General features: G+C 32.9%; 1 protein-coding gene across 10 annotated transcripts; it reads right to left on the bottom strand.

The window, feature by feature from the left end:
- LOC107611808 lies at window positions 511–6,869 on the bottom strand. Of its 10 annotated transcripts, XR_002352266.1 has the most exons (5): window positions 5,902–6,869; window positions 5,306–5,480; window positions 5,206–5,222; window positions 5,072–5,106; window positions 595–733 (listed from the first exon to the last, which is right to left on the bottom strand). XR_002352266.1 is itself a non-coding variant. In XM_021109229.1 (4 exons), exons 1-3 carry the CDS (start codon window positions 6,723–6,725, stop codon window positions 708–710), a joined length of 933 nt encoding a protein of 310 aa, XP_020964888.1. In that variant the 5' UTR covers window positions 6,726–6,869; the 3' UTR covers window positions 511–609; window positions 692–707. The 10 variants fall into 10 exon arrangements, 6 of the variants coding, with proteins under 6 accessions (XP_020964888.1, XP_020964889.1, XP_020964891.1 ...); XM_021109229.1 differs by lacking the exons at window positions 5,072–5,106; window positions 5,206–5,222 and having other exon boundaries at window positions 511–609; window positions 692–733; window positions 5,398–5,480; XM_021109230.1 differs by lacking the exons at window positions 5,072–5,106; window positions 5,206–5,222 and having other exon boundaries at window positions 511–596; window positions 692–733; window positions 5,398–5,480.

Raw genomic sequence — 10,947 nt, 5'->3', positions numbered from 1 at the left:
ACACACGCAATCAATCCATAACAATGGATTCCACAATTCTTCAATCCATAACAAAAAAATAGCCATAAGTATGAGCTTTTTAATGTGTTCATAGTATACTATTACTAGGACAGTTGTTTATGTTAATGAGTGCCATAATTTACTTAGAATCACAAATTCAAAAACCAAAATTTTATATTGAACATTGTAACTAATACAATTATCAATTTTTTCAAACTAAATTAAAAAGAAAGAGAGAGTAATGTTCCATAATTTGTTCATTTTATGCTTTTATGAGATCATTCACTTATCTTACATTTTTCTTCCTTTGTACTAGTCCATCCTATGCATTTTTAATTATATACGAAAATATTTAGTGCTAAAATTAGGGATTAAAGATAGTCATGACTTGTTCCCTTTGGCTTTTATTTATATTTATTATATTAAGTTAAATAAAATAATTTTGCTCAACTTAACACGTACAATAATTTAATTGAGCTCTGTATAAATATTTTATTTATCTTTTTTTTGGTTTGGAAAAAGGAGAAGAGGAGGGGGGACCCTCACCTGTTTCTCAAGCTTCCTAGCTCTGGACTCCACTTATTGGCGTTTTTCCTCTGCATCTCTTAACTGTCAATATAATCAAGCAGATATGTTAAATATCACATAATTTGAGTTTAAAACCAACTTTGTTAGGCCAGAAGAGCACCACCTTTTCTAATATAACCTCATTCTCCTCTTGTAGCATATCCAGCTGCAAAATAAAAGATGAATCAGCTTCAAAGCACATACTTTATGAATTACCAAATCAGCACCAGTATAAAGATTATAAGATTCACTTGTAATCCACTTGACAAAAAAAATAAAAAGGAAAAGAATAGCCGACAGTCAACAAAAGATAAGTGAGTTATGGCTTGACCTCTTTTTTATCCCAAGTGTACAAGGAGGCAAAACTAGTAAGAGAATTCTTCATTTCATCCTTGATAAAAATAACCAAGGTTCTGAAAACCGGACCGGACCGTCCGGTCGAACCGGTTTAACCGGGAACCGGCAGTGTGAGCGGTTTGATTCTCTCCTTATAACCGTTCGAACAAAAACCGGTGAAAAACCGGCAAACCGGCCGAGAACCGGTCGGTTGGGCCGGACCGGTAACCGACCGGTTCGGATGAAACGGCGCCGTTTAAAAAAAAAAAACAAACGGATCCACCGATCCAGTGATCCCCGTGAGTCCGTGACCCAACCCCCCTCTTCCCCAATCATTCATTCATCCTGGAGAACTCTGAATGAAAGAAACCCTAGCCGCGTTGCCCTCCGCCTAGCCCTCCATCACTGCCGCTGCGCCCTCGTGTCGCCGTCAGGAAGGGGGAGACGTTGAGCGAGAGGAAGAGCTGTGCGAGGAAGGAGCGCTGCTGTGTCTCCATCGCCGCCATCAGTTCGCATTTTGCTGTCGCCGAGGAAGCCGCTGCCGTCGTCGCCTTCATTGTGAGCGAGTCGTTGCCAGCTTCCACTGCCGTCGCATCTTCCATCACGGACGACGCTGAGGATGCGCAGAAGAGACAAACGCGTGGAGGGAAGAAGACTGAGGAAGAAGGAGGAGGCGCTATTCGCGCTGCTGTGCCCAGTCGCCGTTCGTGGAGTCACCGTCGTCGCCGTTGTTAGGGGTTGCGTCACTGGAGTCCACTGCCAGTAAGGGCGTTCTCCCCTCTGATTTTGATTTCCTTTAATTTCTGGGAATATTATTCATTGATTTCTGTTACAGCCGTGTCAGAAATCCACCAACAGAGCTTCGGGTAGCCGGCATCACTGGAGGTAACTGCCAGAGCTGCCGCCTGATCGGTTGAGAGAAAGTTGGAGTTTCAAACACTTATGGGTTGCCAGAGCTGCCGCCTGATCTGTTGGGTAACTGCCTGATCGTCGCCGCCTAACCCAGCTCCTCTTCGGCTCTTCATCTTCGCTGCCTTCTCGGCACGGACCCAGGTTAGTAGCTTCTCTTCTTCATCCTCACTTTGGTCTTTTTCTTCAATTTTTGTTCCATTTCTGATTTTTCTTCAAGTCTGATTCGGTCTTGGATCATGTCTGCTTCAATTTTTGTTCAACTCTGCTTCAATTTTTGTTCAAGTCTGCTTCGGTCTTGGTTCAAGTCTTCTTCAATTTTTGAAGTTTTGTTCAAATCTGTCTTGTATTTGCCGATGGTTTGAAGTTTTGTTATGAATGTTTGAAGGTTGGTTCTGGATCTGTTGCTGTTGCTGATGGTCTATGAAGTTTGGTTTTGAATGTTTTGTTACTTTGTTTTCTAATCGCTGTGAATGTTTGAAATTTTGTTACTCTGAAAGTTTGGTTCTGGATCTGTTATTCTGATGGTTTGAAGTTTGCTGTGAATGTTTGAAGTTTGTTACTCTGATGGTTCTTTTAATTTTTCTCTGGTTACTGATGGCTCTGTTTAGTTTCTGAATGTTCGATTCTTCTTCTTACTTCTAATTTCTAAATTTTTTGTTCAAATAATGTTGCTAATGTTCTTCTTCTTCCTTGCTAATGCTCTGTTTAATTTAGTATCATCACTGTTGAGTCTATTTCAGTGTTTTGAATGTCTGATACTCTGATTTGTGATTTCTGAATCTGAAATCAATTAAATCATTAATTTTGTGTTGTTGAAATTGTTGATTAAAATGGATTTGTTATGCTGCTGTTGTCGTTTTTTAATTTTTAAGTATGATGTTTCTGAATTTTTGTTGAAATAGTTATTGATTTTAGGGTTTAGAGTGATTATTTGTTGCTGGTATTTAACTTTTGTTGCTGCTTCTTTTTTCTTTCTGGCTCTGTTAAGTTGCTACATTCAAACTTGTGCATTGGCCTGTTCATCTTCAGTTGCAATAACAAAAAGCTTCTCATTTGATTATCCATTAACTACTTCATTTTCTGATACCATTCCTTTTGTTATGGCTTTAGCTGAAGAAATTAGAGGGGCTGGATGAGGAGACATTGATGCCTCAAAAGACACCACCACCATCAATATATCCTTGTTACTTGAAGTTTTTTTTAGCACAATAGTTGAAATCACAATCATAGGGTTTAGAACATCTTGAGGTTTTGATGATTGATAAATTTTTATGTTGACATTTAATATTTGATATTTCTTTATACTATTTAACTTGAGTGTGTATATTAATAAGATTATATGAATTTGATTAATGACATTTAATGTAGTTTTTTAAATTTAAAAACTATTTTAATATTTATATTATACTATAATTATATTTTAGAATGTTTATTTATAATTTATTTATTATTTTATTATAAAACGGTTTTTCCGGTAAAACCACTGGTTAGACCGGTTAGACCAATGAACCAGTGAACCAGTAGCTAGAGCGGTTTAATGACCGGTCCGGTTTTCTGAACCTTGAAAATAACAGAGTCATTATGGATTGGCCTCCTTTGTTTCTCAACAAAAGTTTACAGCCTTAAATGCCATCTTTTCAAAACGATCATAATTTAGTATATATGATTAAGCTTGTCTAATGACATATCTATCATTTATCTATACGCCTAACTAGTTCTTAAGGTAGCTGTATTTTAAATTTTTAACTGATGTTGTTTTAATAACTAGATGCTGCATCTAATTCTATTTTAACACTTCCAAATATTTTATGGATCCAATTTTCAAATTTATCAAAGACTACAAAAGCAAGGTCAAACCTAATGAAATGTAATGTATTATTGATAATTCCTTGTCATTAGGAAACCCGAGACACAAAACTCAATTTATAGCACTCTAAATACTGGGCATTTCAGAACAAAATACCTGCAACATCAAACTAGCCCTGCAGCTGCAGCCTCACCCATAGTTACTGAAATCCTGGTCCAGGAACAAAGTATGCAGCTCATTGCATCACACAACATGCTACTTTTTATTAAGGACATAGAACAGTCTGAAACATCAAAAACTACCTACTTGGAAACTATATATATTATCAAAGGAAGTTAGAAACTTCAGAAATTTACTTACTAGGGAAGCTGGCAGTTGGCACCGTTAAAGTCTGAATAGAAGTGCCACTGAAGTATTAGAAGAGTCTTAGCCCACTAGTTCTTTAAAATTTATGACGATTCAGCTTTATAGTATTAATTAATGGTCAAACCTGGAAATGCTACAAGCCTACAAGACGTATAAAACCTTGTTTAATTCCAACAGCTGCAAATCATAATTAGTACGGCTGGGGAAAGTAAAGTAATGCTTACAACTTTTTCTATCGGTTCCGATTGGAAGGAGGATCAATTGGAGGAACAACCATATTTAATGTAGTTTTTTAAATTTGAAAACTATTTTAATATTTATATTATACTATAATTATATTTTAGAATGTTTATTTATAATTTATTTATTATTTTATTATAAAACGGTTTTTCCGGTAAAACCACTGGTTAGACCGGTTAGACCAATGAACCAGTGAACCAGTAGCTAGAGCGGTTTAATGACCGGTCCGGTTTTCTGAACCTTGAAAATAACAGAGTCATTATGGATTGGCCTCCTTTGTTTCTCAACAAAAGTTTACAGCCTTAAATGCCATCTTTTCAAAACGATCATAATTTAGTATATATGATTAAGCTTGTCTAATGACATATCTATCATTTATCTATACGCCTAACTAGTTCTTAAGGTAGCTGTATTTTAAATTTTTAACTGATGTTGTTTTAATAACTAGATGCTGCATCTAATTCTATTTTAACACTTCCAAATATTTTATGGATCCATTTTTCAAATTTATCAAAGACTACAAAAGCAATGTCAAACCTAATGAAATGTAATGTATTATTGATAATTCCTTGTCATTAGGAAACCCGAGACACAAAACTCAATTTATAGCACTCTAAATACTGGGCATTTCAGAACAAAATACCTGCAACATCAAACTAGCCCTGCAGCTGCAGCCTCACCCATAGTTACTGAAATCCTGGTCCAGGAACAAAGTATGCAGCTCATTGCATCACACAACATGCTACTTTTTATTAGGGACATAGAACAGTCTGAAACATCAAAAACTACCTACTTGGAAACTATATATATTATCAAAGGAAGTTAGAAACTTCAGAAATTTACTTGCTAGGGAAGTTGGCAGTTGGCACCGTTAAAGTCTGAATAGAAGTGTCACTGAAGTCTTAGAAGAGTCTAAGCCCACTAGTTCTTTAAAATTTATGACGATTCAGCTTTATAGTATTAATTAATGGTCAAACCTGGAAATGCTACAAGCCTACAAGACGTATAAAACCTTGTTTAATTCCAACAGCTGCAAATCATAATTAGTACGGCTGGGGAAAGTAAAGTAATGCTTACAACTTTTTCTATCGGTTCCGATTGGAAGGAGGATCAATTGGAGGAACAGCCATAGGTGTTCGGATTGTGGATTTGCTCAGCGGAGGTACTACTGCTGCCGCAGAGCGAACCGAAACTGCCGGTCTTCCAGCTGAGGTCGACCGCACCGAAAGAGTATGCTCTGCAAAGTTCCGACCTAACTAAACGAAAAGCACCAAAATCTTATTAGAACAAGAAGAACCGGGTGAATAACAATTGAATCAGATCCATAATTTTAACACTTAGATCACACTCAATCACTATCAATGGCGCCAAACCAAGATAGATGTATGGTTGGCTAAGAAAAAAAATAAGAAACTTAAAAACCATCCATCTAATGGAAATTAATTATAACTTAGACTTATAAACAAAATCAATAACAGCAAGCGAATATTCATATATTCATCTAATGGAATCAGAGGATTCGAGTTCCTTCACAGAAAGCTTGCCATCTCTGTCTCTGTAATAAAACCCTAAATTGTTTTGAGAAGATAGAAACTGCAAACAAAAATGATAAACCTAAAATTGGCACAGAAAAATTGAGCCCTAACCAACAGAATCACAAAATCAGAGTATACCTCTTTATAGCCGTGGAGCGTTGCCCGGGGAAGCCTGGTGGTTGCTCCGAGGAGAATCTCACGGATGACGATGTTCCAAATGTGTATAAGGAGGTTCCATCACATACCCATGTGTAAGGCAAACGGTGTAGTTGCTGCTGCCAAGACCGTGAAGGGACACGGAAATGTGTGGGAAATAAGTAATACGACATTGGCCACTGCCAGGAGTCTCTCTCCGTGGATGATAAAAAAAGAGGTTGTTGTCGAGAACGAACATGGTATTCTCGACATCTGGTTCGCTGCTGATGGCCCCAGGAGCCATTTAAGGGTTTCCAAACTCTAGAACCAGAACAAAGAACGTAAAATCTAGATGAATCTTTGACAGGTCGCCTCAGATTTATATAGAAGTAAACATCGCCTGAGCCTGGCGTGTTTGCGATGTATGATTCCTGAAAAGGAAAGGGTGCACCATCCAGTGATCCCGTAGGGGCAATTCTGCCCTCCTCAAATTTGACTTCGTAGATTGGCCAGGGGACCAAATTCCCCATGGAAACGGATTTGCTTCTGCCAATTTCAGGCGGCAGGCTGGTCCGCTCCGACGGCGCCATATAGATCTTGGAGTCGAACTCGAAGGGACACATATCATGATCTGGAAGATCCAAAAACATCTCGAACGGTGGTGGAGGCAAACAAGTCCAATCTTTGACATCAATTTCTTCCTTTAAATTGCTCAGTTTGATCACGATCAACTTTTTATACGTCATAAGGCAAAGGCACGCTTCCTTCGCCATTTCAACCTTCTCAATTTTTCGTCTTTTTGACTCAGCAGCATCCAATTCCTCCATCACTCTCTCCGATCGATCGAGATCGGTGGTGCTGCGGCAGCAAAAAGCTAGGGTTAGGGTAGAGTACTGGAAAGTTAAAAGACGAAAGATGGGGCTGTTGACGAGCGACCAGGGTTTCGAATACCAACTTATTCTCTTTATCTATAACAATATATAATGCCAAAACATAGAGGTTTAGTGTCCAATTTTCTATTTCCTATTTTAACCCTATTAACATAATTCAAAAATATTATACAGTTACTTATTTCACTAACAGTTACGACGTAACTTCTATTCAATTCTTTACTCCCACAATCTCTTTTTTTTTTATTTTGTTCTGATTCTCCTTTATCTTATAAACTCTTTTATGTACCGCACAATTATTTAAATGAGTTTTTTTGACCTCTTAAACTAGGTAAAGACGATGTCAAAAGATTTATTTTCATGGCCATATATGAAATGAAAAAAAAAATTAGAAGCCAACAAGTATTTAACCAGTTGTGATAAATAGTTTTTTTTGTATAGATCTTATTATATTCGGAGGTATTCATTTAAATTATGTTTTGTTTAATTTTATATTGGTCTTTGTTTGTATAATGTTGTTTTAAGTATATCTGTAAGTACTGTACTCTGATGGTCTGTCCAGTAGTTTAACCTCATTCTAATTATTCTATTAGAATTTTTTTTGTAATCATAAAAAATATATCTTTTTTATTTTTTTTTTAAATTTCATCTATTTTACTGGTTCTTTTTTTACCTCTTAATACACGTTGTTATATTTCTCTTGCTGCCATTATTTTTTTACCTTCAACGCTATCGATTTCATCACATCCATCGTTATAAATTTTATTTAGTTTTATTGCAGTTATTATTTTTTAATTTTTAAATTATTAATTATACAGAGTATTATATTTAAAATTTGAGTACATGAATATTTATTTTTAAATTAAACTAAAATAAATGAATTATATTACAAAAATATAATTTATTTTGACTTCTATAATATTATTTATTTGGCATATGGCACTGGTTATTTGATTAACATATAAAAGATGTAACATATAAATAGTGATAATTAATTACGGTGGGTGAAGAGAATGTGGAAAGAGAAGAAAAAAAACGAGAAAGAATAAATTATGCATGAAGATAGAGAGTGTTTTGAATATAAATTTTTATCTCGGTTTCAAATTAAATACGAATTAAAAATAAATAATTAAACTTAATAACGTTTATAAATAGTTAATTTGTAAATAATGTTTCTAAATTTTTATTTTGATTTTATTACACATCATTTTTAATTGAATAATCTTGAAGGGTTTATATATTTATTTTTATGGTCAATAAATCTGACAGTTTTCTAAAGACTAAAAAAGTTATTGATAACAAGATGTATGATGAATTACGAAGGATTTTTTTCAGATACACAATTTTTATAATCTCCTATTTTATTTATTAATTATTCTTATATTTTGATATTTAAAACGAAAAAAATAAGCATTCTTATTTATTTTTTTTCACTATTTATAAAAAAAATAAAGATTCTTCGTATTTAGATTTATATTTTGACCTACTACTTAAAAAGATGAAAACAAATATGAATATCCATGATATTTAAGTAAAAATTATCTTTTGTAAATAATTAACATGTATTTTGATTTATGTATACTTTTTTGAATCAGAATAATGTTATTATCATTATTTACATGGATAACTATTAGTATTATCGTCTCACCGTCACTATTATGTTGTCTTGTTTTATTTTTTTCTTGTTTTCTTCTTCTATTAACCACAACCGCAATCAATTACCATAATACCATTATGGCAGCTCTCATTTTTGTTCATCACTTTGTATGTGAAAGACAAATTAAAAATATATAAGAATGAGTTAACAAAATAATTTATGAGAGTTCTTCAGTTTATTATTAATAGGTATATACATGTCAAAAAAATTAAAAAATAAATATCAGATAAAAAAATAATCATTTTTTAAATTAAATTGATGAGAGAAAATTTTGTATGTGAAAGACAGATTAAAAATATATAAGAATGAATACAGTTTGGTAAGTAAACTGAAGAGAAAGGAAAATGAAGGTGAAAGTTATGCGTGAAATTAATATACACAGTAAAATGGTATAAAATTTGCAATTGTAGTAAATGAAAGTGAGGAAAAAATGGAGACGATACAATCACGATATTCAAGGAAGGAGAATGATAGCAACAGTAATAATATAGAAGAGTGCACCTAATGGTGAGAGGAGAAGCACTAAAAATTGAATAATGAGATCAAACTTGGTATAAAGTACTCGCATAAAGAATATACCAAAAATAAAACGATAAGATCCATAAAAAATTATTTATCACCCATAATTATTTTTTTCCTCCTTTCATACATGGCGTCGAAAATCAACATTTGGCCCAGTCATTATCTAGTTCAGAAAATTACAAAAATTCATCTAAATAATTATTACATACAGAGAAGCACATTCAGACTTGGAAAGAGAAGTAAGAAAAATTGAAAACGGATAAAATTAATTAAATGGATAAATTATTGGAATAAAGAATTGAAAAAGATGTTACGGTTTCTACAACTATTAGTGAAATATAGAATGAAAATAAGATAGAAGAACACGTGTTGCTGTTAACGGTGAAAGTTCTCTTATCTAAAGCAACTGACGCATGTACGGGAGAATCTCTATACGAAAATTCCGTATCCACATTATATATTGTTATAGATTTCTGTTACTTGTGCTTGTTCCATTGTTATGCGCTTCCATTTTCAAAATTAAAATATAATTATTAAAAACTAATTGAATTCATAACAAAGAAAATTTAGTTATCGTATTACCGGTATCAAATTGTTGATGGGTGGTAGCTCTGCTCATTTGTCTAATTGTAGTCAATCGGGCTACTCCTATATTTGTAGTTAATCGAGTACCTCTACCTGCGTTTGGCATTGGAGTTGGAATTGGAGTCAGTTGATATGGGAACTTATTTTTCTTGTGGAATCATCTCCCGATAAGTTGCTGTCTTTGTTCTTCGATCATGTTGTCTTCTTCGCCTAGCATATTCTGTTTAAGTAGGTCGACGTTGACGTGATTGTTGATTTTGTGAAGTTTCCACCTAGCATATTCTGTTCAAGTGGATCGACATTGACGTGATTGTTGATTTTGTGAAGTTTCCATTTCTATTTGTCAGAAAGATAGCAAGATGCAGAGAAGCAAAAGGTTTGCGAGACCAAAATTGAGAGTGAAAAAGTATTTAATTCTGTTGGGGTTTCAGTTTTTAAATTGAGTACATAGTGGGAGCAGTTTTTTATTGGAAGTAAATCAGTTTTAAAATATGTCGTGGATTGAAAATGAATCAGTTTAATACTCTGAGATAAATTCTTTTTTTATAAAAAAATAAAAAATTGACGACGTGGTAACAGTTTGTTATATTGAATTCGAAAAGAATAAAAGAAAATTTTAGACCAATTCTAATACTTGAATATCTAAAAACATATTTTTAACATATAAATAATATTTTTTGAATTTCGTAAATCTTTTAATATAAATGATTTAATATTATCTGGACAAAAAAAATTAAAAAATAAGATTAATATTTCTTTTAAGAATGATTTTTATCAAAATTATAAATACATAATAAAAATTTAGAGTACATTAAAATAGTACCATAATAAAAAAAATTCAAATATTAAATTAATAGTGTAAATTTTTTAAGTGAACAATTAACAATCATAATATACTGTATTATAGATATATGTAACATAGTATATTAGAAATAATTAAAAGTTTACTAAGTATGAATTAAAGCTTTTAAAAAATAATAATTTATACCCACTAATATTATTACCGTTCTATCTATTACTTAAATTTGGACCAATTTTATTATTATTATGAATATCTGAATATTTAAAAGCAAATCTATTATTGGCATGAGTCTAAATGAGATGAGAAGAGAAAAATAGGTAAGAAGTGACAGGTGAAAATTTACGTCAAGTGGCCAAGTGGAGTGATGAGAATTTTTCAGAGATAACTGACATTAAGTGGAGAAGTTGATTAGAAAGGGTAATACTGGACAAAAATTTTGGACACCAAACCATGTATTGCCATTATATATTGTTATAGATACTAGCTTAATTTTTATATTTTTATTTTTAAAATTATAAATTTGATGGAATAATTTAAAAATTAAAAATAAAAAATATTTAAAAACATTTAAAAATTTTAATATTTATTTAACT

This window comes from Arachis ipaensis, chromosome B08, assembly GCF_000816755.2.
Source record: "Arachis ipaensis cultivar K30076 chromosome B08, Araip1.1, whole genome shotgun sequence".
Lineage (NCBI taxonomy): Eukaryota > Viridiplantae > Streptophyta > Magnoliopsida > Fabales > Fabaceae > Arachis > Arachis ipaensis.
This window is presented reverse-complemented; position numbering and strand designations above follow the sequence as displayed.

Coding starts and splice junctions, on each gene's coding strand:
- LOC107611808 (XM_021109229.1), bottom strand. CDS start 6,725: ATGGAGGAATTGGATGCTGCTGAGTCAAAAAGACGAAAAATTGAGAAG. Junction 5,481..5,901: donor CGCTCCACGGCTATAAAGAG/GTATACTCTGAT, acceptor TCGTTTAGTTAG/GTCGGAACTTTGCAGAGCAT. Junction 734..5,397: donor CGGTTCGCTCTGCGGCAGCA/GTAGTACCTCCG, acceptor TTTATTTTGCAG/CTGGATATGCTACAAGAGGA.